At 46.5% G+C, this 26991-nt stretch overlaps 2 protein-coding genes across 2 annotated transcripts; one reads left to right on the top strand and one right to left on the bottom strand.

Moving 5' to 3' along the window:
• The first annotated feature begins 87 nt into the window (after positions 1-87).
• Positions 88-19922, top strand: Hers (Histone gene-specific Epigenetic Repressor in late S phase). The gene is made up of 8 exons (XM_065488976.1): positions 88-430; positions 3602-6033; positions 7845-8133; positions 11456-12235; positions 14663-15696; positions 16229-16391; positions 16453-16621; positions 17291-19922. Exons 2-8 carry the CDS (start codon positions 3700-3702, stop codon positions 17487-17489), a joined length of 4968 nt encoding a protein of 1655 aa, XP_065345048.1. The 5' UTR covers positions 88-430; positions 3602-3699; the 3' UTR covers positions 17490-19922.
• A 549-nt stretch (positions 19923-20471) lies between these two features.
• Positions 20472-26696, bottom strand: LOC135942706 (putative ATP-dependent RNA helicase DHX57). The gene is made up of 7 exons (XM_065488977.1): positions 26442-26696; positions 26191-26382; positions 26027-26132; positions 25793-25974; positions 23445-25734; positions 21661-22461; positions 20472-20920 (listed from the first exon to the last, which is right to left on the bottom strand). Exons 2-7 carry the CDS (start codon positions 26379-26381, stop codon positions 20573-20575), a joined length of 3918 nt encoding a protein of 1305 aa, XP_065345049.1. The 5' UTR covers position 26382; positions 26442-26696; the 3' UTR covers positions 20472-20572.
• Positions 26697-26991: the final 295 nt, after the last annotated feature.

Genomic DNA, 26991 nt, shown 5'->3' with positions numbered 1-26991 from the left:
GGCCGGCCAACGCGATTGGCGCTGGTGAAGACAGATGGCAGCAGCGACGGGCAGCTTTGAGCCACGCAGCAAAAAGTTGCGCTTTTACGCAACATTTTAGTTCCTAAAGCCGACAATAAGCTGCACTAGTGTGATCAAAATGGGTGCGCCATTACAGTTGTTCCTCGAGGGATGTGTAATGTTTTCGACACCGAGTGCATCGGCAAGAATAATGTGATCACCCAGCCTGCTCTGGCAGTGCTGCTCTGCTGAAGTTGGACCAAAGCCTGCAGCGAGCACCGCCGAGGCCCAGTCGGCCGCCTCCGTCGGCGATTTCGGCCCGATTCGCGCCACACGCAGACACACACTGCAGCCCAATTCGGAAAAAAATAAGCAAAGGGGTCGGTGCACGTCGCGCGAGAAGCCAGCCGTCCCGCGCAGCAGCGGCCAGGTAAGGCCAGCGGCCACCGCGCCAGCCACTCCGCCTGCCGAATCGGCCGCTATTTCGGCCTGTTCGAGTCAGTAAATACCTATTTGCACAGTCATGCAGAACGTGAATCGAGTGAGTTCGTTCACTCCTGCTGGCGCAATTAGCCAAGGGTTATTCGCACCGAAATTCGCACGCCACAAAGGCATCGCGGAAGTCGCACGCGGATCGTCGGAAGTCGAAAGAAAAATTGTGCGTTTATTTTGACGCGTGTTTATGCGTTTGATTTGTGACAGCGCAGCCGATTGTGTAAATATTTATTTATCCTCGAGGTGAGAGGGGCGTTTTATATTATAGATACAGAAGCGTGCGCCTGCTTGCATAAATAGCGTTCTATTTATTTATTCGCCATCGAGTACCTTTGCCAGGGTCAGTTTTCTAACATATAAGGTCTCACTGCAACACTACTTACTACGAGACTTGATTATTTGATTTTCTTTCCCACTCGCAGTGGCGTGCGAAATCCACAAGTTGGTGAGCGTTGACTTTTCGTGCCAAGCACCCTGAGGTGTCCGATTGTTCCTGATTTGTTTGTGTCGGTGCATTATTGATTTAGTTTCCGTAACCACCTTGATAATATAGATAGCCAGCACGGCAAAATTGATTTTCAATTTGCCTCGTGAATTTTTCTTTGCAGCTCCGCGATTATCAGATTTCACGTGCAATTTATGGGACAAGAGGAATTTTTTATTCTATAATCTAGATGCATGGCGCAACCAAAACGAAATTAAATGTACAATTTATTTCCGAAAAATTCCCAAAAATCAAATTCTAAACTGTAACTCTTGACAGGGTTGAGATATCACCTTGAAATTTTCACTGCCCGACCTAGTTTTCGATCCTGAACGACTTTAATATTTACGAAAAATTCACAGGTTGAAGGTTAAGATCACCTTGCGTGACCTTTTTTCGAAAATTCAAAATTAAGGGATGACAGCTCCCTCCGATTTTTCGGGGTTCAAGGCTGCAATGTGGCCCGTGAATTTCTGCACTAGCACACCAAGTTTCAAAGATGCAATCGCGATAGTTTTGCTGCAATTTTAATTTGAAGTTTCAAAACGGGCTCAAGACCCTCGCCCGCGCATGCGCAGTTTGCCTTTCGATCTTCAAATACATTTTTTCGCATTCTATTTGCTTAGACACGTGAAGAGAGTCTAGCAAGGTTGAAATCGATCTTCAGGGTCTGACCCTGACGTTACCCTGAGATTTCGAATTTGATCGAACTTGGTGTCTTTTTCTAGGTTTTCGCCGCTGTAAAACTCAAATAAAAGGTCAAAATAGCCGACTTACTATTGACGTAATATTTAAAGTTTAAAATTTTGAAATTTTCATTACGGTACTCTCAACTTACGCAAGAGGCGAATTGAATCAATGTGCCTTGCAGATTTTTTTCCCTCTCTCTCCCGTTTCCTTTGAAGACATATTATTAAGCGATAAGCCGCGAGAAGGCAAGAAGTTAATCCCGCCTCTCCGCAGCGAAGCGAACTGTAACCGCGCGCGCGACTGTTATTTGTTTCGCACAGGGAGGATTGATTCATTTATGGCGTGGCAAGAGGCTAAACGCCGTTTTTATTTCGCACATCAAAGGGCGGCGGATTAAAGCAAACTAGTGATTGAGTCGTTTCTTGTTGGCACCCAAATAAACAGACAAGTTTGCGTGTTCCATCCTCTCATTCATTTTTTCGCCTATTGGATGACATGCACATTATTACCAACTTCAAAATCAATTTGAGCTTCCTGACATGAATAAAACCAACGCGTTGCTCTCTATAATTGTCGGTAGGCAGATACAGATAATGGCTAGTAACCTAGCAACCCTATACGTGATCAATAAGTCGAAAAAAATATTATGGGCCCCTTGCTCCGCTCATTATTTTTAATTGTAATCGGGGCATGCCCACGAATTTGTCCTAACATATAAATATGCGCCTCAAACGCTGACCTTTTCATTATAGTGCACCGTCATTTTAAGAAGGTAAAAACCTTGACCAAACGTAAAATCGTTAAAAATTTCGGCGATGCACTGATTGTGAGACAGCATAATTATTTGATTGAATAGGATGATGCTTGTTGACGTTCATTAGTTGTGACTTTTCAGTTTTAAAACCGCATAAAGCTAAACATTTTACAGGTTTCCGTACAAATTTTTGAGAAAATCGGCTCAAAGGTTTGAATGTTAACCAAGCGGCGAGCTTCATTTATTTTAAAAAAAATAGAAATTTAGCGTTGAGAGGGATCGAAATAAAGCGAAAAAACATCAAATTTTGCGAGAAATAAGGCAAATTCTGAAATTAAACAACAACTTTACTGTTCCTTGGTCCAAATTCCATATTTCCACCTTCTAGAGTTAATCGTTGCTAAATTTGAAAAACAATTAACTACTTGCTTCAGTCAACAAGGCAAAATATTCTTAAATGACAGCTTTTTTTATCAAACAAACAAATAAACAGGGGCATTTTTTTTATTGCCTCCGCAAATCGATTTCTAAATGCGATCAATAATTATGCTTTGTAAATATGGCTTCCATTCAAAAATAAATTCGCTTTGGAACCAATAAAATAATATCGACATTACTGCCTCATAATCCTATTTTTTCGTGCATTTTAACTGCTTAATTTATAGAGGATACACAGTTTAAATTAGATAATTTGATATGCACAATGAGTTTCCACTAAAATCGTGTGAATTATGATTATAAATTTTATCCTTGCATACGCATATTTTTAATCACGTGGTTTTGATAAGAATAAGAACGATGTAATTTAAATCACATTTGTTTTGATGCTGCCACTGACGAAATCTTAACAGAAAATCAACAACACTCGCTGTTAAATTACGAAACTTAGCGCTCAAAGCCGCAAACAGATGCCGCCACCGTATACCTCAAATTTTTAGGCACTTTCGCTGCCATTTCAGACACAACCCTGACACTGTAAATGATTTCTTTTGGTTTTTAATTCTGTGGCGGAATGTACAGCAGAAGTATTACGTTCTAAATCGCATAGAAAGTGTCTTAAAATCCGAAATGTAGGGTGGCGCCATCTGTTGGCGGCTTTAAACACCAGTTTTTGTGAATTGAACAAAGAAATTGAAATAATTCTTAATTAAAACCGTGGTTGTCGGTGTTGATTGCAGGTTCTGTGAGGCGACTTGAAGCACCACCAAGCAGCCGTGCGCAAGATGCGAAGCGAATCTGTGCACTGAGACGACTGAGGCAGCATAGCGCAACAGTGATGCGCTCAAAGACGGCCAGGTCTTCCCGCGTACTACCTCCCAAGAACTCGCAGAGCCCCGTTGTGATACTCGGTAATAAGAAGAAGCAGCAGACAGCGACCGGAAAGACTAATGCGGCGGCCGTGCTCAAAACTAAGGCGCAGCCAAAGCTGGGCCGCAGCAGGGCCCCCTCCGGCGAGAAGCCTCTGCCCAAGGGCAAGCTGAAGAAGGCGGACGCAGCCGCCAAGGCGGAAGTGCCCGACAAGAAGATGGAGCCTCCGACCACCGCGGCCGCCAAGTCCAAGGCCAAGAAGCTGGCCAGCCCGCCGCCCGCCAAGAAGAAAGCTGCCGCCGCCGCTGCCCCGAAGAAGGAGAAGGCGGCGCCGCCCGTCAAAAAGCCGCTGCGCAAGGTGAAGGCGCCGAAAGCGACGCCGGCGGCGCCGCGCACCCCTCCCAAGAAGCAGCAGAAGGAGGAGAAGCCGGCCAAGCCCAAGGGCGGCGACGAGCCGCTGCTGACCAAGGACGGCAAGGTGCGCAAGCGGGCGCCCTACAAGAAACGGGTCAAGGTCGAGCCGGCGAGCATCGAGCTGACCGACTCGGCCATCGCCAAAATCCTCTCCAAAGCCAAAGAACCCAGAGGGACCAAAGATAAAAAAGTAGCCCAGGCGAAAGATGAAGCCCCCAAGAAACCAAAGGCCAAGCCGCCGGACGCCAAGAAGACGGCCGCCGCCAAGGCCCGCGAGGCCGCCGCCAAGGCCAAGGAGGCGGCCGCCGAGGAGAAGCGGCTCAAGTCGGTGGCCGCGGCCAAGGAGGCCGCCGCCGTCAAGAAGGACGCCGAGCCTGCCGCGGCCAAGGAGGTGAAGAAGCAGCCGGTCAGCAAGGCGATGAACCCGCCCAAGAAGAGGGCCATGGCGCCGCTCAAGAAGCGGCTCGTGGCCAGGGCAGCGATCGACGAGGCGGCGCTGCTCGCGCAGGCCGCCCTGCCGCTCGACAAAATTAAAGTGGAGAAGGAGCCACCGGCCAAGAAAACGGGTACCAAAAACACCAAACCACCGGCAGCGGCGAGCGGCAAAAAGGGCGGGAAAAAGACGGAGCCGTCCTCTTCGTCGGCGCCCAGCTCGCCAGAAGCACCAAAGGGGAAGAAGCGGGAGAGCAAGCCGCCGGCCAAAGCGATCGCGCAGAAGATGCTGCCACCAAAGAAGAGAAATCTGCTGGGCCTGCAGCCGGCCAAGGCGACGAAGAAGGCCGCCGCCGAGTCGTCGAGCGGCTGGTCGTCTGAGGACGAGAAGCCCGAGCTGGACGTGTTCCGCTTCTGGGCCGAGCCCAAGAAGCACCGGGTGGCCAGTCTGAACGCGCTGGCCAAGGTGCACTGCCTGTACGAGAACGAGGCGTCGCGGCCGTCCGCCGAGAGCAACCACCTGTCGGCCACCACCACCACCACCACCACGCGCAGCATCTCGCGGACCACCAAGTCTAGTCAGTGGTACGACAGCTCGTCCGAGAGCAGCACCAGCGGCTCAGAGTCCATCCAGGGAGCGGTGGTGCCGTACCGCAGGGGCGCCAAGCCGGCCAAGAAGACCAAAAAGAAGAAGCAGCAGACCAAGCCGGTGGTGGAGGAGGATGATGATGAAGACGACGACGACGACGAGGAATCTGCTCCATCTCCGCAGCCCAAGCAAGTGAAGCGAAAGAAGAAAAAGTGCGACATGCTGATGGACCTGAAGGACATGGTGGTGCGCAAGCGGATGGCCAGTCTGAACGCGTCGGCCATGCTGGCCGCGACCTACTCGTTCGAGAAACGCACCCCCAGCAAAAACTGCACCACCACCGTGGAGGTGGTCGAGGTGAAGCAGTCGACGTCGATCGACAAGAAGGCCGACGGCGACACCGTCTCCACCTCCTCCATCAACATGGTGCGCGTGCGCAAGAACAAGGTGCTGGCCGACGACAAGAAGAAGCTGAAGGAGTCGGTCAAGGCCGGCCGGCTGTCCTCGGACAAGAAGCGCAAGAAGAAGGACGAGAGCACGACGGACGACGCGTCGGCCGACGACCCTGACGAAGACATTCCGCTCTCGAACGTGATCAAGCTGCGCAGCCCCAAGAAGGTGGCGCTGATCGTCAACGACACGGACGTCACCATCACCGGCGTCTACGTCAACTCGCGCACCACCGAAGGCTACTGCATCTCCGGCATGGAGTACCGCATCTCCTCGACGCAGACCAAATCGACGACCATGGTGCAGCCGCCGTCGCAGGTGGCCGCGTCCAGCCCCTCGTCCGAGTACGTGGCCCAACAGCACCACCACCTGCACCACCACCACCACCACCACAATCCCGCCTCAGGGGCTGAATCGGTTAGTTGATTTTTAAGTTTGTTTGCTAAGTTTACCAAGCTTTCTCACTTTTCAGATAATTCTACGCCTTGTTATCAAGTATGAATTTTGTTTTTGTAGAGGTTAATTTTTTAAACTATTCATTTTCAGGGTTTTTAAAAAAATGTTCAAAGCATTATTTCAATTTTTACCGGTTTCTTGCAGGAAATTCAATTTTAAATCATTTTTTAACTACCTTAACTTAACTCTAGAGGAAATTTTGACCTCAAATTAATTTTTGTATTTCTCGCGCAAGGAATTGGTAAAAATTGAGTGGTAAGAACCAGTGATTTTTAATCATGCTCTTCTCACTTGACTCCCAAAGTCTTAACTAAGAATATTATTAAATACAAGTTTCATAACATGGCAAATTGCTATTTTCCTTCATATTAAAAGTTTTTAATGCGTTAAACCGAGACTTTCGCTGGTTTAGTCTGAATCTGAATAAACTGCTACTAATTGGACTGGATGACGCAGACTATCAAATCCTTTGAAGTCGCGATTCTAAAGGCACACGTCTAATTAAATCTGGCTTTTAATTATTTAATCGACCAAGTGCTGCAAACGCGTCGCTTTTAGTGGTCTCACTCCGCTGACAATGAGCGGCGTAGAAAGGGTAAATTTCGCAATTCTCACCCCAGACGAGTTTATTATCTCTAGCATTTTACTGATTTTGAAATAATAACATCAATTCAATCAGGTCACCTCTCGTGTCAATCGCAGATGAAAGCCATTATGTGTCAATTGAGGAGTGCGGCAACCGGCGCGTTGCGTGTGCGAAGAAGTTGCATAAATCCATTATTTTGGTCCTATCAGCCAGTTACATTTTGCGGCGAAGAGTGGATTTTGTTCCAAAGCTTTGCTGTCAATCAACGTCCGCATGATAAATTTGATCTACTTTTAGCACAGCTTAGTCTGCATAATCCATTTATCTTGACCAGTAATCAGGGCTCGCTCATTTTGCAAGGCGCTTAAAATCACAATTTTTTTGCAAAAAATAAACAGCTGGAAAACACACAAGTTTTGGGTTTTCCGCATTTTCCCGAATTTATCGCTAAAAATTTTCGGCCTCTTGGTGAAACTAATGGCTTTTTAATTGATTTTTTAAATTCCTTATCCATCATTTGGATTTTCGTTCTTCAATAAAAATTCATGTGTTTCGAAATAGCGCCAAATTGCAGAAAAACTCGCAAATATTCCAAATATTCCGGCTTCTGAAAAGTAATTTCGACCCTAATTCAGCTAAATTGGCAAAAATAGCTAAATATCGGGAAGTAAAAAAATTAATAATGCAAGCATCAAACACATCTTCGTCTTGAATTTTAAGAATATAATTTCAGCATCAAAATTAACTTAATGTAGCCATAAATTTGAACCGATTTAAAAAAAAAGTGAATTTAAGCCGGCCTTTTTTTAACCACCCTGGCTAAAATTGTGTGTTTTCTTTTCAATTCATGCCGAAACAAAATCACTAAATAAATCAGATAATTATTATATGTCACATCATTAAAAATTGTATATTTTTTCTAACTCGTGCTGGTTGTCTTCTGGAATAATTGTTCTTTATTCTGAAATGCAGCAGCCGAAAGTGAGATAATGTTGCGATAAACGCCGCCGCGTTGTTGATAAAGCGAGTGGAAGCAGTAACAGTGAGCAAGCAATGCGGCTTAATATAATTACGGCGGCGCGAGGCGTCAGAGCAGGCAAAGCCAATCGGCCTGCCGATTGCGATTGCGACTGCGACCGCGAGTTGGTTAGGCAAACTAAATCGAGTGCTGATTCTGCCCCGACAGGGTGTCTACCACTCGGCGGGCGGAGAGCGAGGAGAGCCGGCCGGCGTGTTTCTGAAGCCGGCGCCGCCGCAGAGCTACACTCCACTGGGTGCACTGTCGAGCATGCAGCCGCCCGCCTCACTGCAGCAAGGGCCGCCTCCGCACCATCCCCCGGGCCCGCTGCCGCCCCCGCCACCGATGGGAGTGCATCATCCGCCGCCGCTGGGCAGCAGCGGCAGCGCCTTTTCGGCGCCCATCTCTTCCGTGCCGCCGCCGCCGCCGACCCACGACCAGCCTCACTATCTCCAAGGTAAACCCACCCACTTGATTATTATTCGGCTTGACCTGTTTTCCCTCGATCGACCCAGTTAATTGTGCACCTTTTTTCCGCGCTCGCCCCAATACCGATATCCATTCCATGCATCGAGCATTCATAAATTTCCGCTCGCGCGCAGCCAGCTTTTAGCTTTTCTGTTCGGCCGCTGCACTAGTTGCAGTCGGCGGCACGGCACTCCACTCCACTCGGACGCGCGGAGAAACTTTCTTTCTTTTCAGTATGGTATATATACTCCCACCATCGGCGCGGACGCAGCAGCAGCGGCAGCCTGCTGCTGCCCCTCTTGTGCTAGTTTGACGTAGTCGTTATAGCGGGACTTTGTCGTCATTAATGGTGGAGTTGGGGCACGGACGGGATCTCGGTGCGTGTCCGCGCGTCCCATAATGTGCTTTTCGCCTCGAGTGCGGCCCAGTTGGCGGGGTGCGAGCGCCGCAAAGTGCGTCGAAAGGGTTGCAGCCAGCAGTCAGCTGATCCGCGGGGCCCCCACGGTGACGTAGAGCCAGCCAGCCATGTACCGTACGCTCGTGCATCCATATTTTCATTGCGAGTCGTCGTAGCAGCGCATTTTCCCGACGCCCAGCGAGATTGATCTGCGGCGCGGCGGCCCCGTGGGATTTTTGTCATTCGGCCAGCAGCCTCGTGCGTGCGTGCGTGTGTGGATGTGCGAAATGCGTCGTTTTGGCTGAATTATTTTGGTGCCGAGCGACTGATACTTCCTGAGCCATGCGGCGCTGAGCCGTCCGTCGATTCGGCGCAAAATGTCATCGAGCTTCGGCTTTAGACAGAGTTTGAGGGACATGATGGTGACTGCCATGTTTTTCAGCGGTGAGTTTAGCGAGCGCGCGTGCTTGCTCAATCGTGGCGACCACATGTTGTGGTTTATCACTCGGAAAATTCGCCTGGAAACGCGCGCGGCGCGGAGATTTTGCAACCGTGCTCGCTGCGCCGACACGGCCGTTTGTATAATTGATCAGGACCTCGAGTAATTTTTAATGCGGCAAAGAAAGCCAGCCAGAGCATATGCATGACCTGAATAGCTCTCCTACATCACACTCGGCCACATTTTAGCAGCTATTCTGTCTGAAAGCGCGCGCCGTCCGAATTAATACTTTCGTGCCTTTCGCTCGCTCGCTCGCTTGCTCCGAAAAAAGAATAAAAAAAGAGAACAGAATCAGATCTGCTGATTGCGGCCGCGGTGACTAATTGAATCACGTGTAATACTATCAAATTAACTCTCAAGTGGCGTTTATTTATTCACGCCTCGCACGCCGCGTGTAATTTCAGACGAGCTCTGTTATTTTGATGCAACCGAGCTGGAAAATAGTAAAACCACCTGCACTTTTCTGGAGTGTCAACTGCAAAATTCACGGGCGCGAATGTGCGAGCAACTTGTTGCACAATACGCGCGCGCGAGCCACGAGGAGACACCCCCGAATAAACGGCCGGATTTGTTTTACGGCTCATAAAGCAAAGCAAATGGGAATTAATTTTTCAGCCGCACGCGTTTCAATGCGGCCAGTTAGTTGCCACCTTTCGTAATGAATTTTGCACTCGACGTGTGAGCGAGCGTTTACTGCCGAATTGGGAGGCCGGTCGGTCGGTCTGTTGGTGTGCCTCGGGTTGCCACACCACTGTTTGTTTTTATTACACAAATTGCCGCTTTGTGAAACGAGCTCTTTATTAACAACCACTTTGTTTCTCATTTGTGGGTTTGCCAACATTAATTTATGAAATTCAAACTATATGTTAATTTTTGAAAGGAAAATTAATCATTTCATTGAAATCAGATCTTCTTAAAACGCCGAAATCAAGAATAACACCAGATTTTCAATCTAAAATGGAAGTAATTAATCAAGCTTTTATCTCGCACTTGTCTCTATTCTTCCCATTTTATCTCGTTTTTAAATCCTAGATAAAAATATCTTGAGGCACTCCTTAAATTTTTCTTTCATTGCTCATCAACAAGTAATAATTTTGCATTTAATTCAAATTGAAATATAAGTCAGTCTTAGGTTCAACTCGGCGAGAATCAGTTCTATTTCATCCTTTTCTTCTTCACGGTGCACGAAGCTTGCCCTTGAGGAAAAAATACGCATGAATGCCTTTTTCATCCAAACAACCATTTAATCTTATAAAAAGCTCCTATTACTAGCTCTGCTCAAACTTGTAGCTATAAAATGGACGCAATCGAGTTGTCGGTGTTTCTCGTTGGCGAAATATGCTCAAATCGCGAACGTCATGTAAAACAGCCGCGCGAAACCGGCGAAACCTATCGCACACAGCCGGAAATGGGTATGCTCGTTATTATTTGCTTTCCGTTGGACGTGACGTTGGTCACTGCATATTTGCGGAATTCCAAGCGAGCGTGAACGATGGATTTGTCGTGGCAAATAATTTTGCTGTTATACAAATTTTGGAGCAAAATCAAACTATAAACGTTGCTCCCGTTACTGAAAAACCTTCGTTTTTTTTCGGAACGTCCTGCAACTTGTTTAGGGTGGCTAAACATTTTTTAAAATCTAATCACTCGCTTGCTTCTCTACTTCAAAATTATTGCATTTGGTGCTAAACACCTTCTTTGATATCTGTTCTAATCGTTTCTACTGTAGGATGAACTGCTGTTATTAAATTGAAATTTAAAAAAATGTCTGTGTATTCTCCAGTTGCAAAAAAAGCCTTAATAGGAATGTTTCCTTTGACCGCACAGCAAAAAATCGGCTGTAAAATCTTGTATTTTTAATCCCTTTTTTTGGAGAAATAATTGAGGGAGAAAAAGATCGATTTTGAAAGATTAAAAGAAATTTTTTCCACTGATCTGACCGCAAATTTTAGAGTTTTAAAGCGGAAAAATAGAAAATCTCATTTTTTGCCCAAGAAATCGGTAAAAATTGACCAACAGATGGCGCCAGAGGTTACTTTAGTTTTTAATGCACTTCAGTTGCGATTCAAAACTAAATTCTGCTCTTTTCTTTTGCAGTGCAAAACAAAAATCAGTCCTCTCAATGCTCCAACGAACGCACAGTATCTTAAAATCGAAAGTAACCGCTGGCGCCATCAATTGGCGGCTTCGAACACTGAATGTTTAGGCAACTGGTGAATTAGTCACTTTTAATTTGGTGTTTGCTGCCCAATGAAGCGATCAATTTACATTATCAGTTGTAAAAGTCCAACTTAACGATTAAAATAGATAGCGAGCGATTGAGTGAGAACTTATATTATAAGACTTTATCATTATTTGTCGTTTGTCGAGTGCAGTGTGTACCCATTCTAACGTGGCGCTTGCCTATTTTCCCAGGTTACTACCAGCCCGCAGGGCCCCTGATCCACGCCGGCGCCGAGATGTGCTGCGTGCCTCCGAAGATAGCGGCGAGCAACCATCCCGCGGCGCCCCCACCGCCTCCGTCGGCGCCGAACTCGGCCGTGAGTCCGCTGCTGATCGCCACGTCGTCCGGGGCGCCGACATCCGCGTCTTCTTCATCGACGGAGGTGACGTCGACGTCGTCGACGCTGCCGTCGCGCATCGTGTCGTCGCAGGTGTCGCCGTTCAGCTCGTACCAGCCGCAGTACGCGCCGCACTACATCACGCACTACTCTGCGCCGCCGCAGTACGCGGTGCCGCCGAGCGCGCAGTACTACCACCCGCAGGCCAACCACCAACTGGTGGCCGCGACGCACCACCTGCCCCCGCCGCCGCCCCACCACGAGATCTGCGCGTACAACTCGTGTTACGCGCCCCCGCACTACAAATACCAGCCGCAGGTGACCTCGTACCACCCCAGGTACGCGCCCCCCACGCAGCACTACTTCCCCCACACCTCGGGCAGCATCTACTCGGCGCCGCCGACCGCCTCCATCTCCAACCCCATGCACCCGCAGGGCCCGCAGATGCCCTCGAGCAGCGCCTCCAAGCTCCCGGCGCCCTCCTCCTCGGCCGCCCCCACCTCCATGTACCACCACCCGGCGCAGCATTTGCCGCCCGAGCCGCCTCATTACCATTTCTACGCTGGCTACAGTCCGGGGGGACCTGCCGGGCCTTGTTATCCCCATCCGGCTGCCAGAGGAGTGGCTTTCATGGGTGAGTTCTCTTTTCCATATCCTATTTTTATGTAAGATGGAAATTCTTCCCTACATAAAATACAGGAAAGCAAGGACTGAAAATTTTGAGTGTGTTTCGGGGTGCCAGGGCACCTTCGACTGAACCCCTTTCCCTATCCTCCCTTGTAAATAATCGGCAAAGCTACGCAATATGGCGCGTGGAGGCGTATTTTCAAGTCACAATTTTGATCCAGCCCGTAAAAAGACGCAGAAATTAAAAAAAACGCGAAACGTGACATTTTAATTTTTATGTTCAGGGCCCACGCGGGGCCCTATGGGCCCGACGGTGCTCATTCGAGTACCAATAGATGCCCCTTGGTAAGGAGCGTCCGCCCGTGTTTGGTTTTTCAAAATCGAACCATTTTTAGAATATTTACGTATTTTTTCCTTCCAAATTTTTGAAAAATTTTCGCTTCTCGCGATCGGGGAAAAATCGGCGATATTTTTACCCTTGCTCCTTGAGGTCGCGCGACCTGAGATCCACCTCCGGACTGTTTATTACGGTTTTGCCGCTGCCCACGCTTTGTTTGCTCGTTTGCAAACAAAATCCTTTGATTTGTGCAATATGCGTTGCCCGCGGTGTCGCTGCGGCTGGAGCCCCGTTACAAACAATTTGCTAGTGCTTCAAAACACTTTTAGTGCTTGCGAAAGTTTTAACTCAAAGAGAGTACTTTTCGTACGTTGCAGACGTGTAAATATTATGTATGTATTTATTGTTAGTTTATAATTAGTTATTTTTGTTATTTTTTCAATTAGGTGGAGTATCATACGAGAACTTCAACCCCTTTGTGTACTTATAAGCTGAAAGACTAATAAAGAGAATTTGAATTAGAATTTGAGTATTTTGGTCAATTTCGCCGCCTCGGAGGGGCGCTAGAAAAATTACACTATACCCATCAAGTCTGGATTGGAATTTTTGCATGTCTATTTTTCAATGGCTCCCAAAGTTGTCTCAGCAAAACTAGAACGATTTATTTTCAACAAGTTCATTAAGCTTTAAAATTGTTTTAAATAATAGTCTTTGTTTTGCTTTAAGCAGATTAAAAACGCATTTTCTTCTAAGTAGAGCTAACAAATCTACAAAATGAGCACATTTTAATATGATAATTATGAGATTACGAAGTGTTCAATGAAAACCATATTTTAATCGGTTTCTGGTGAGCTGGGAAGTGAGTCACTTTTTAGTTGGATAGTAGACTGTGAGCAAGCGAGCAAGCACAATATTGTGCAAACGCCGGCCAATCAGCTTTGGAAGAGCGTGTGTGTAAGCGCGAGCTGCAGTGCCCGCTGCTGCCGTGCACTCCCACAAGGAAAACGCTTTTCTCAAAGCTGATTGCTAGCTATCATCACTGCATTTAGCGCTCGCTCGCAGCCAGCAACTACAGAGTTGCTCATCCCGGCTTTCTTTTCAACCGTTTTCGTCTCAGTTGACTCGCATCCACCAGCACCACCTCCCCTCTCTGTAGGTGAATTCAGAGTTGGGTTTCACCACCCAATCAATTTTTACCAATTTCTTTCTATATATTCATTTGCATTACAAAGTTCAGATTGAAGTAAGTTGCATAAATAATGGCAGGAACTGCATAACCGACCGAAACGAAAAATAATAACGAGGTTGTCACGTGCCTTTTCTTGCGCGAAAAAATGTAAGAAATTAATTTTCTAATTTACTTTAAAATTGCTATTTTTGAAGCCACCAACAGATGGCGCCACCGTGGTACTTCGAATTTAAGACACTCTTGCGCTTCGATTTGAGACGCAATCCTTCCACTGTTCATTCTTCAGTGTTCATTCAATATTTTTTTTCTGCTGAACACCAAAATCGCCGTAGAATCTTGAAAACCACCAATATTTTATTATCCAAAAAAAATATCTTCCAATGTTTCTACGGCAAATGGCTGTACTGATTTTAGTTTTCAGCTCGTCTAAAGAAATAATTCTAGAAGAATGTACATCAGCGGGATATATTATAGTCTTAAATCCCAGCGGAAAGCTCATTAAACTCAAAAGAAACCACTGACGCCATCTATTGGAGGCTTTGAACTTTGAACACTACTTTTTTTTAAAAAAAAAAAGGAATTCTGTAGCACCGGGGGCCAGGTCGCGATCTGTGTTAGTTCAATAAGGCGTCGAAATAATAAAGACAGTCCAGCGGCCAAGTGCCGACCTAATAATTTAAATTCCCGCGCATTTTGTTACAGATGTTAGTAAAGAAATATCAACTAAAATATTCATTATTTTCATGATACATTTTCTAATAATACACGTTTTATAACATTACCGCCATACTCTACCAGACGCCATGTCTGCGCGTCGTATGAATCTGGCCCCCGGACACATTAGGATGTCAAATTAATAATGACGAAATGCCCAATCTATCTAATGGTGGGTCCCGTTTTTCTTTCAGATTCACCGTACCAAACCTGCCCGTGTCCAATGCAGTCCTGTTCAAAAAACGTACATGCTGGGCCCCTTACTGGTGACAGTAAGGGGCCGGGACCGCAGGAGTCCCTCTTTGTGCTGCCGACGGCGGCGGCCGCAGCCCTCCCCGGAGAGTCGCTGGCGGGAGGTCACCCCCCGAGTCCGGCGCGTGGCAGCTCGGGAGGGCCGGCCGCCGCTCAGGGCACCCCTCCTCTCGCCGAGGAAGAGGAGGATGAGGAGGAGGAGGAGCAGGTGACGCCACCCGCGTGGGTGGCGGCCGAACCGACGCCGCCGCCCTCGGACGACTCGTCGGCCGCGCGAGCCAGCTACTTCTACGACCAAGTGGACAACAGCGCCACTGACGTGAATCAAAACTACAACCGCAAGCGCAAGCACGCCTTGAGCAGCTCGACGCCTCTGGGCGGCAAAAAGTCCAAGTTGCTGGACGCCTCGAGCACTCCTCCGCCTAAGACCTTTGACCAAATCAACAATAATTGCACCACCGTGCCGCCGAACCTGAACGAGCCGCTGCTCATCACCACCACCATGCTAGCGGACGCGTCGAAAGTCGGCCAGTTCGACGACATGTCCAAGGACGGCGGCGGCGCCGCGCTGCCGCTGACGCCGCCGACCTCGTCGGACACGTCGCCCTCCATCAGCAGCAGAAGCAGCGCCGAGAAGGCCAGCAAGGCGCAGAGCAGCACTCCCGCCAAGGAGCAGTTCCAGGTGTTCGGCAGATCTCTCGAATCGTCTTCTTCGCCGAAGAACAACCAGAAGGACTCTTGCGAAACGACTCGGGAGAAGCCAGAGCTCGGGAGGAAGGCGAGGAAGAGGTCAGGCCAGAACACCAACTTCAAAAGGTCCAAGCGGGCGGCGTCAGCCTCGACCCTGGCTGCCGAGAAGGAGGCCGAAGAGTTGGCTCAGAATGACTTGATGAGAATGAGAAAGTCGTTTCAACCAAAGTGGTCGAACGGTTGGACTTGGGAAGGAGAACCATATCATGCCAAAGTCTTCCTTCGGGTGAGTTGTTGTCCCACTCAGGGTTTTTACCAAATTCTTCAGCGAGAAATTAATTTTTCTATTTTTACATGTGAAAATCTTTAAATTTGCAGTCTAAATTCCGTTTTTTCTTTAAAATTGCGATTTTATGCCCAATTTTTTTCTGACAATTTTTAAAGACTGTCTTTGACTAAGTTTTTGAGCACACCAATCGATTTTTGAGGGTCGAATTCGGTAAAATAGAAACTGCGCACGCGCGATAGCTGGTTTGAGCACTTGCAGAGGAAGACCACTTGTGCGAATGAATTCTTTGTAAGATACAGCCAGCTCTGACGCATGCGCACTTCTCGCATTCATATTGTTTTGCGGGAAAAAGTTCGCGCTGCACTCTTTGGTCGGTACAAATATCCACTTTACCTAATTCGACCCTCAAAAATCGATTTGTGTGCTCAGAAACATCGTCTAAGAGGTTTTCATAAAAGTAACATTTTTTTAAAATATTTTTTTTCAACCCTGTGTGCGTAAATTTAATTTTTGTGTTCCCCATATCCAGAGTGACGATCCTGCTGTGCTGCGGTATTGCTATCCTGCAATGAGACACCCGACGGGCGACACAATTCGGCCGAGGGACTGCATACTCTTGAAATCCGGGACCCGCAAAGGTGACCTCCCGTACGTGGCCAAAGTTACTGCTCTGTGGGAGAACCCTGATGACGGTGAGGCGTCCTTGTTGTCCTCTCTGCTTCCTGAACTCTAAAGTTGGATGTTTTTTTGCAGGCGAAATGATGTTGAGCCTTTTGTGGTTCTACCGGCCGGAGCACACGGAGCAGGGAAGGCAGCCGCACCACATGGCGGATGAGATTTTTGCCTCCAAGCACAAGGACAGCAGCAGTGTTGCTTGCATTGAAGACAAGTGCTACGTTCTCACTTTTAACGAGTATTGCAGGTAAGCACAAACGCATGAACTCCTCCCTTAGGATCCAGTTGATGCCAAAATTGACTTGAATTTTAGAAAAAAGTGGCTTTTTAACTGTCTCCTTACTACAAATCTGATTTTATTTCACAACAATGCGTTTCCTTAAAAGGTTTCATACGCTGTTGGACAGATCTCAATGAGAGGAATTGAGATCTGCCCAGAAAATGTGGTCAACCGCTGCAAATTTTGATGAAATTTAAACAATTTGAGCAAAGTCCCTTTTTAATTATTAAAAATGTGGTGAAATTACCGGATGGTAAACAGTTAAAACCCTTTACAATAAGGAGACAGTGCTTGATTGGCTTAACTTTAAAGCTTCCTCAAAAATTCAAACGGTAGCACTGGATATTTTTAGCGTTTTCCTTATTTTTAATAGCTTTTTTAATTTAAATAATTTTGATTCCTCTCCTCGCAATCTATCCAATAGTGTGTGTGTTTTGAGGAAAAATTTCGTAAATTGTGAAATAAACCGTGGATTTACCGTAAGGAGACAATTTGTATTCGCCGCTTCGGAGCCAATTTCCTTAAATTCAATATTTAAAAATGCTTCAAGAAAAAAATTGTCAAATTTTCTGTGAAGCTTTGCTGAAAATTAATTTTGAATTGTTCTAATGCAATTTCTGTTTTTTAAACGAGCAGATACCGAGCGAAAGCAAAGCAGATGGAGGTTGGTGCCTCGCCTCGAACTTCGATTGTTCCTCAACAAAGCCTGGAGGGGGAGTTTGCAGAACGCAGCAGCCGGCAACCTTTGTGCTTGGCCGCGCCCGACCTGGTCTTCTTCTGCCAGCGCGTGTACGACTTCCGCTGCAAACGCATGCTGAAAAACCCAGGGGCCTAGACCACCACATTATCAGAAAGTGCAAAGGCTGTGCAGTTTTAGAGCCATTGACTCCAGATTCTTTTCATTTCCTCTCTCTATTCCTGGGTTGAACTTGACGAAAACAAAAACAAAGAAAGTGTTGCCATTTCTCCTTTACCACGCAGACTATGGAAAGTGTGAACTTTGATGTTTACCCCCCCTTCCACCCCTATTCTCTTTGATTAATCGATTTTGTTGGTCGCAAGTATTATTTATTTACCAGCTAGTTAGTGATTTCCCAAATACTACGTTAATATTATTATTTTATTAGTTTGCAGAGCAGTACAAAACTGGATTCTGTAGAATTTGCACCTCAGTAATCAAAACTCAGTTCACCCCATCTTGTTACAGTTGATTATTTTGTTGTTATGTTTTAACTGTCTGTTGCATTCGCATGGATGGGGCCATCGGGGCTTATATTTAATATATATGATAATTATTGATAATTTAATTACCCGAAATGCGAGGTGGAGCTCAGGAAATGTGTTCCGAGCACACTTTGGCATGTATTTTTCTGTGTTTGGCACTAGAGAAGCGCACTACTCTTTTTTAATTGTTTGTAGTAGTTAGGCTTGCCCATTTATACACTTTTTTATAAGTTTAAGTCGGTCTTTGGCGAAGTTGTCGGCGACACCAATCGATTCCCCAGGTTCGAATTAAGTTGAGAGACTGGAAGTTCAGCGTAACGTCAAATTTGTTTGGCGCCAAAACAGATCGCTCTGATAAGTCGATCCCGGCGCGCGCGTGTCTTTGTGACGGCTAACTGACCGGTCATCTACCCTACCGGGGGCTGGGTTTTAATGTGTGCGGATTTCCGACGGTCAGAAGTCAATATGGCGTCGAAATAATGGAGGCCAATCAGAAGCGTCGAAAAAGAGGCGTGCCGACCTAATAATTTCATTCCCGCGTATTTTGCTACATTTCCATCAGTCTGATGTGCCATCTAACGGTCGATTCGCCAATCAACCGGCTAATAGCTGTTAGTAAATAAATTTTAATAACAAAAATATCAATTTTGCTGAAGGGATTTTCATAATAAATTTTCCATGTCAATTTCATTTTACGTTTGTAACTTTCCCGCCGTACTCTACCAGACGCCATGTCTGCGCGTCGCGTGAATCCACGGATCCCAGTGATTTGACGCATGCGCCATCTGCGCGATCTTTTTTGGCGCCAAAAACAAACGTCCGGTTGGAAAACTTCGTCGCCTAACCTAATTCAAACCTCTTGGATTCGATTGGTGTAAACGAAAATTTGGTCAAATCTTGGGCAACCTTTAATTGGCGGAGCCCTAAAAATTGTGAATAGAAGGTTTCGCAGAGCCTGTTCAAATCTTGTCAATCTTTTTGGTTTTGTTTGTTATTCACTTTCTGGAAATTGTGAGTCGGACACTTACGTGATCGAGAAAAAAACAAACTTATATTATATTATTGGAGAGAAGTGTGCCGAGTTGAAAATCATCTGCTCCTTCGATTGAATTCCATCTCAATACACAACACACACACACACACAACTGTATATTCTTCTACTACCGTATGTTATCTATTAGAGAGTATTGAGATGAATGTTCATTTTATGTACAATGAACAGGGTTCAAAACCCCTTTTACTGTTTATATATCTGTGCAAAACAAATAAGTTGTGCAGGCGTCATGTTTTAAATAAATCGATTGATTGTTTCTCTCCTGATGACACACACACACACGCAAGTTGGTCCTTTACCTGATAAGAGCACATCATTTACACACACACAAAACCCTGCCTTATGACGAGGAGACGAAAGAAGTGGAAAATAATTGAAAAAAAAAATGTAAAAACTGCAGTTTTTATCTTAGGAATTTACAAAATAGTGGTGTGCATTTTAACCAGTTGATCATTTGCCTGCATTTTTTAATGGAAAAGCTGTAAGATCGGTGTTGATCAAATGCGATGATTATTATATATTATACATTTATAGTTGATTAACTACTGAACAATATTTAGGTCTCATTCCATCAAACACGCCAAACGTAAAATACGCGCATTGTAGCAAAAATCCTAAGCATTGGCCATTCATTAATTTGTGAATTATTATCTCAGCAAAGAGTGTTTGAATGTAATGTTGTATACTCTTAATAATCACACAATTCAAATTAAAACGGCAAAAAAAGAATAAGAAATGAATACTAGTGGACTGCTTCTCTGAAATAACACACACACAAAATGTATCAGTAAAGCGGAAGCATGTGTAACAAGGAAAATATTTATATGTGTATGTAAATATTATTTATGCCTTCATATAATGTCATAGTCGCAGTAGTTGTAAACACAAATACACACAATAATATTGAAACAAGAAGAAATACTGATAGAATTTTTAGAGTTGGAAACATGTGTAGTTATTGATACTGATAAAAGCTAATTTTTTGAAATATATATTTGATTCATTGGGAAATAAACCCTACACATATTTTCTTCTAGACATAACTAAACCTGAAACCACGAGGTTCCGCTAAAATTGCGCATCTTTAAAGGAAAAAAATTGGTTGGAGCACAGACTAGCTGTTAATGATTTTTTGAGACCGTCTTTGACGAAGTTTCTGACTACACCAATCGATTCTTGAGGGTCGAATTAAGTAAAGCGGATATTTTTTCCGACCAGAGTCTAGCGCGACGTGCGAAATTTTTTTCCCGCCTGAACAATATGAATACGAGATCTGCGCGTGCGCCAGAGCTGGTTTTGCAGAGAGAGCGCCTGCACAAATGACTTCTTTGTCACATCCAGCCAGCTCTGACGCATGCGCACTTCTCGCATTCATATTGTTTTGGCGGGAAGGAAAAAATTTCGCACGTCGCGCTGGACATTTTGTTCGGAAAAATATCCGCTTTACTTAATTTGACCCTCAAGAATCGATTGGTGTGCTAAGAAACTTGGTCAAATACGGTCTTTAAATGTTAAAAGTGGAAAATTTGGAATAAAAAAGACGATTTGGTTGCAACATTCTTTAATCTCGATTCTTTAAGTCATAGTATAAATACACCATCCAGTGCGGATAGCAATTAATATTTGAAAATTAAATCTGATCACAATTCTGAAGTGAGCAATCTAATGATGGCTTTGATCACGTGCTGACTCAAAACCTCAGACTGGAAGTCGTAGCTTGGATCAGCGATTTTCTTATCCATCAGTTTGAACAACTCGACCCTGATGCCCTTGTACATCTCGGCAACCGGGTGCGAGTCGACGCCGAATCGAATCCAGCCGCCCTCGAGAGCGACCACGGTCATTCCAGAGTGGATTTCCACGTTGAGTGAACTGCCCGTCAAGAGGACCAGCGCCAGCGCGGGCACCATCGAGCATTCTCGGATGAAAATGCGGCTCGTTTTGATTTTCTCGTGGAACACAAGATAGGGACTACTGTATAGGCCGACCTGGAACAATAAAACGTAAAATATTGAAATTTTCTCTCGAAACGGAAGATAAAATATAATCTTTTTGAAAAATATAATTAATAAAAAACAAGTCGCCGGCAAAACCGCGAAAATGATCCGAAAAATGAGGAAGGTCAATGACAGGAGAGGATGAAAATCGCCGTCGAGTGCTCAAAAGTACTTAAAAAGCATTAAAAACACGCATGGGAATGGATCTCAGGGTGTGGGGTACCCTGAAAAAGGTCGTTAAAGTACCGCAGGTCAATGCCCCGTCTGAGACCTGTCCGGTGAGGGTTCGTTGTCAACGATCGGATAGACGACCGAATTTAAAATAAAAACAAAACCATTTTTTGAAAATTTCGACCTTTTCGAAAAATTGGCCGGAAAAAATTCGTTAAAATTCGGAAAATGATCCGATTTTGAAAACCCCACACACGGGCGAACGCACCCTACTGAGGGGTATCGATTAGTGCCAAAATCAGCACCATGTGGCCTACAGGGCCCCGCCTGGGCCCCGAAAACCAAAATTTGAAATGTCACAAATCACGTTTTATGAACCTTAAAAATTATTAGCTCGACTCCTATGGGTTGTAGAGTTAAAAACCAATACTTATCAGACTCGCCGTAAAATCGTGCGTCTTTTGAACATATTCGTACCCCACCCCTGCCCTGCAAAGGGCGTCCCGAACCGCTAAAAATTTTCATGAAAGAAAAATCGGGTTCGCTTGCTCCAAATTTACCTGGTAATTGATAGATGAGGGGTGCATGGCCACATATCCGTCATCTTTGGTTTTAAACTTAAGCTCCTCTGGTTTGGGCGTCCTGGGAACCGCACCACTGGCCTGCAAGGCGTACAGCTGCTGAGGAGAAAGCACCTTGACCACATTTGGATAGAGCGCAGCGCACAGAATCGAGGAGAGCAGTTTGTAGTTTTCGTTGTGCTCGTTCAGCTTGGCGCCTGAGCTATCGAGGGTCACGTCCCTGCCCATCTTGGCCGCTTTCTTCACCCTGAAGCTGTCGAACTCGTCCGAAGGCACGAATCCAATGGACACCAACAGCTCGAGAAACTGCAGTTTCGTTTCCACGATCATCTGCAGCGTCCTGTGCGAGAGGAAGTTTTCTTGGGCGAACGACTGGCCGGCCGAGTAGCCCGCCTCCTTGGCCTTCTGCCAGCCTTTGTACGCGCGCAGGACGGTCAGTTGGTCGCTGTTGTACGTTGAAAACTGGCGCTTTATCTTGTCCGCTTCGTCCCTCTTGGAGAACGGACTGACGAACGGCGACTTGTAGCTGAGACACGCCGCCATGGTCAGGGCAGAGTCGACGCAGCTGAAGATGGCCCCGAGCAGGATCAGTTTTCCGATTCGCACGTCCACGGGCAAGGCGGCCAGGTGGTGCCCCAGGGCAGTCAGGGCGCCCGCGTTGTCCAAGGCACCGACGTCTTGAAGACGCCGTATGGCTGTGCTGACCGATTCCTCAGATGGTGGCTCCAGCGTGTTCAGCAAAACTTCCATTGGCTCTCTGCCTTTGAATAAGGTCAAAACCTGCAAGAAAATGAAAAAAATTAATATAAAACATACTGTCAGAAATTATAAAAAAAGTTAGGGGATGGATCGCAGGTCGCGTGACCTGAGGAAGGTCGGTGACAGGCAATGGAGAAAAATCGTAGCCAAATATGATCAAAATTATTGGAAAATCATTAACAACCGGACTGGAAAAGGTCGTTTGAGTACCGTAGGTTAAAGCCCCATCCAAGACCTGTCCGATGGTCGACGATCGGACAAACGGCCGAATTTAAACAAAAATAAAATCTTTTTCGTTTGTTAAGTCGAAAAACCGAAAAAAATTAATTTTAATTTTTCTATGGGCGGGAAAAATCTGAAAAACGGTTTCCAGACCAAAAGCAGTCTCATTCGTGCGATGGAGTCAGTAAAAGTCTTAAAGTTTGCTGTGTTTGGTAAAAATCGCGAATTTTCGATTTCCCATGCTACTCTTATGGAGGAGGTGCAAAAATCACGTTTTTTAAATTTCAAAAACCTACTCCTCCCAAGACTTTGATCAGATCAGGTCGTCTTTGGTATCAATATGAGTCCAGATAAATTTAATGTCGACTGAGTAGAAATTTTACGAATATTTGCCCTGGACCAAAGATATGGCCGGCAAAGTCTTTGAAATTTTCAACTTTTCCGAAAATTCAGCCGAGAAAAATTCGAATAATGGTCAGATTTTGGAAAACCAAACACGGGCGGACGCACCCTACTAAGGGGCATCGATTGTTATTCTAATCGGCGCCGTCCGGCCCATAGGGCCCCACCTGGGCCCCGAAAACAAAAGTTTCAAATGTCACAAATCTCGTTTATTTTACTTTAAAAATGAATAACTCAACTCCTATGGGTCGTAGATTAAAAAACCAAAGTTCATCAGAAGTGCCGTGAAATTCTCCGTCCTTTAGACTTAATTGCCACACGCGCCTGCCTCCGCCCCCCAAAATATTAAAAATATTAAAGTGTTTACTCTTGAAACCAACCTTAATTTTTAAGACTAGCTGCTCCAAAGGCACCCTCTGCAATTCAGGAATGGGCTGCTTCAAGAACTGCCACTCGAACCTGTGTTTGGTGTAAAGGTGGAAGCAAACCCCAGGCATGACTCTGCCGGCTCGTCCCCGGCGTTGCAGGGCGTTTGCTTGGGACACCCAGCACAGCTCGAGCGACTCCATGTTCTTGTTCGGGTCGTACCTCTTCTCTTTCATTTTCCCGGCGTCCACGACAAACACGCAGTCGTCGATGGTGATGGACGTCTCGGCCAGATTCGTGGACAGCACTATCTTCCGCACGCCTTCCTTTGGTTTCCTGAATATCAGGGCTTGGTCCTCGCTGCTGAGAGAAGAGTGCAACGGAATAATTTCAAATTTCCCTCTCCTCTGGCCCAAAACTCTGTGGTCCTTGATCTGGTCCAGCATGGCCGTGATCTCGGCCAGCCCCGGCAGGAAGACTAGAATGGAGCCCTTCTTGGGATATTTGTGGTCGCCCTGCGCGATGTAGACCAGGGTGGCCTCGATCAGTTCGTAATTAATCTTCTCAGGCTCCATGTACAGGATGGTTTTGCAGACCTGCTTGTCGAACCCTTCGTATCGGTGGAACAGCTGCGCGGGACTCAGTTTCTCGTCGGGAGTCCTGTCGTGGGCTGCCGAGAAGTTGTCGCCGACGATGGACAGCTCCAGCTCCAAATCGTCGCTGCCGGCCGTGTCCAGCTCCCTGATGTCACTCAGGTTGTTCAGCTTGACGTGCCTGGCGTACTGCGAGTGCTCGTCGACGGTGTAGCCGATTTTGGCAAGGGTGTCTTCCAGGAAGAGCTGCTCCACAGGGAAAGTCCGGCCGGGAATTTCGATGACGGGCACCTGCCCGAAGTACTGCGAGAAAAGGTCGGCGTTCAGGGTGGCGCTCATCAGGACGATCTTCAGGTCGGGTCTCTTTGGCAGCAGGTCCCGCAGGATCATGAGCAAGAAGTCGGACTCGTCGCTTCTCTCGTGCACCTCGTCCACGATCACGTGGGACACGGCGCCCAGTTCGGCGTCCCCTTCCAGCCGCCGGAGCAGAATTCCCGTCGTGCAGAACAGCAGGCGGGTCGAGCTGCAGGTTTTCGACTCGAGACGGATTTGGTAGCCGACCGACTGGCCGATTTTCTCGGCCCGCTCGTCGGCCACGCGCTCTGCCACCCCGATGGCGGACAAGCGGCGCGGCTGCGTGCAGATGATCTCGACGTTTGAGGAGGGGTCGAAGCGATCCCCTCCGAGCCACTCGTCCATGATGAACTGCGGCACCTGAGTGCTTTTGCCGCACCCTGTGGCGCCGCTGACGACCACCACCTGACTCGTACGAAGCGCTTCCAGGATTTTATTCTGCTCGCTCCAGGCCGGAAGGTTTTTTCTTGCCTGCATCATTTTCTTGTACTGTTGGAACTCCGGTTTTTCCAGGTGCAGTTTTCTCAGGCGTTCGTTTTCACGGACAATCTGGTCGGAGGACTTCTGGCGCGCTCCTCTAGGTGCCGACTGCGGGTTTTGTTTCTTGGAGTTTTTGTTATTAGTCGTCTCCTGAACCTGCTCCTCCCCCTGGTCAGTGGGGACGAGGGGCTCCAACTGCCTCGGTCCTGGTCTCGGTAGGTTGAGGAGGGGCGCGATTTCAGTCTCTTGCTCCAGAATGCCGACCAACGAGAAAATGGCGGGAAATCCCTGCTCGGCCAGCAGTTTGGCCTCGTCGTTCAGCTTTTTAGAAATTTTCAAGCACAAATCCGTGGGGAACTTTGAGCTTTCTGCAGAAACGCAAACAAGAGGAGCGTCCGTGGGGTAGTTGTTTCCTTCCGGGAAGCGGATTTCCATCTCGAACAGCGTGCTCTCGTCTTTCGGGTCTCGCAAATGGGCGTCCGACACGGTCGAGGCTTTGGACAAGCCTTCGTGGGAGAACTTGCAGTTGTAAGACTGTCTGCAAACTCCTTTAAGATAAAATCTACACAGCTCCTTGGCAGGTTTCGTAGGAACAACCACTTTCGGTTTATCACAGAGCTTTCGTAAGTACGGTAAATTAAGTTTCAAGCACCAAACTTTGTACGGAATCCGCTCAGCAAATTCAGAGTCATAAATCGCCTCCAGGGCTTCCTTTTCTTCTTGCCTAGCATCTATTACGCTGTCCGAAAGCTTTTCAAGCGGCTCTTGCGGCTCGGGCGAACTAAAATATGCTGAACACAGTAATTGCAGCGCTTGACTCACATCTCCATTGAAAATGTTCAGCGCCTCAACACAGTGGGTAGAGTGGAAGCCAAAGCTGCGAATTTTAAAATTAATTTAGATGCGTGCACAGAATAATAATCAATATTTAAAACCTTTCTAATTTTTTCAGAGCGAAGGCACTGATTTGGTTTGGTCCTTGCAGCGTGTGGTTTTTTTCTCTGTTGGAATAGTCGATCCCGCCTTGCACGATGAGTGTGCTTCTGGACATCCAGTATTGTTTCAGCGCCCCTGCACCTTGGTCTTTGTAAGCAGACTTTTCACTCAACTCAAATTCCTAGTGCATCAAAATAAGCGATTTTCATAAGGCCAAAAATTAACCGTCTTACATCTCCATGAGCGTGCTTTAGAGCATCCATGACGAGCTTCTCATTGTCTTTCGACATGTACAGTTTCTGCAGTTCTACCTTCAACGTCTGCAGAGGTTCGGGTGCGCTGAAAATTAAAAAAAAAATTAATATTACGTCAGAGGAAGAGGGTAGAAATAAAAAACCTGTGGTTCGGTGTTTCTTTGGCGTATACAACTGTGTCTTCACAGGTGCCATCCTTGAAAGACTCCATGTCCCCCTTCTTGCTAAAACCTGCGTTTCTCGAAGCACTGGGCTGAGGCTTCTGAGCTTTGCTTGCCGCACCGCCACCGCGGTTAGGTCGGCTCGCACCTTTTTTCTTTACTACGCCGTCCATTCTACAGATAATGAAGATGAATAGTCAATAAATACCAAGTGAAAAGTTGTCAGATATTACCTAACTAAGCAAAAATACTGTTCAGCAGAGCAAACAAGTCAAATGGTCCAGCATGGACGAATTCTTGTTGTGTACGTATCGAGAGAACGCTGTTTTCGACGTCACAAAATAATAAAAGAATAAGTAATAAAAATATAAATGGAAAACTAAGATAAATAACGATTTTCCCTTGCAATTCAGGATAATATTGTGTATAATATCTAATTGTTATTGTCTCATCAGCCGATTTCTCGACCGTCAGAGACCAAGATGACACGCCCCTTTCCACTTTTTTAAACACGTGAAATTTTCAAACTCAGAGGCGCCAAGATTTTGCCATAAGTTCACAGACGCGAGAATTGCGAGATTTAAGGCGACGGCTGGTGGCTGGTGGGACAGGATTAGCCGAATTTTGGCCCAGCAGCCGCGGCTGGCCATTTTCACCGGCGGCTGACGGCTGTCAATATTTTAAACGTCAAGAAGCTTGATAGTATGCTTAAAACGGCCCTAAGGGTAGGAGATTGATTTTTTTTCTCGGAATTTTTGATTTTATTTAATTCTTGACCGGCAG

Source organism: Cloeon dipterum, chromosome 4 (assembly GCF_949628265.1).
Source record: "Cloeon dipterum chromosome 4, ieCloDipt1.1, whole genome shotgun sequence".
In the NCBI taxonomy this organism is placed as follows: Eukaryota; Metazoa; Arthropoda; class Insecta; order Ephemeroptera; family Baetidae; genus Cloeon; species Cloeon dipterum.
This window is presented reverse-complemented; position numbering and strand designations above follow the sequence as displayed.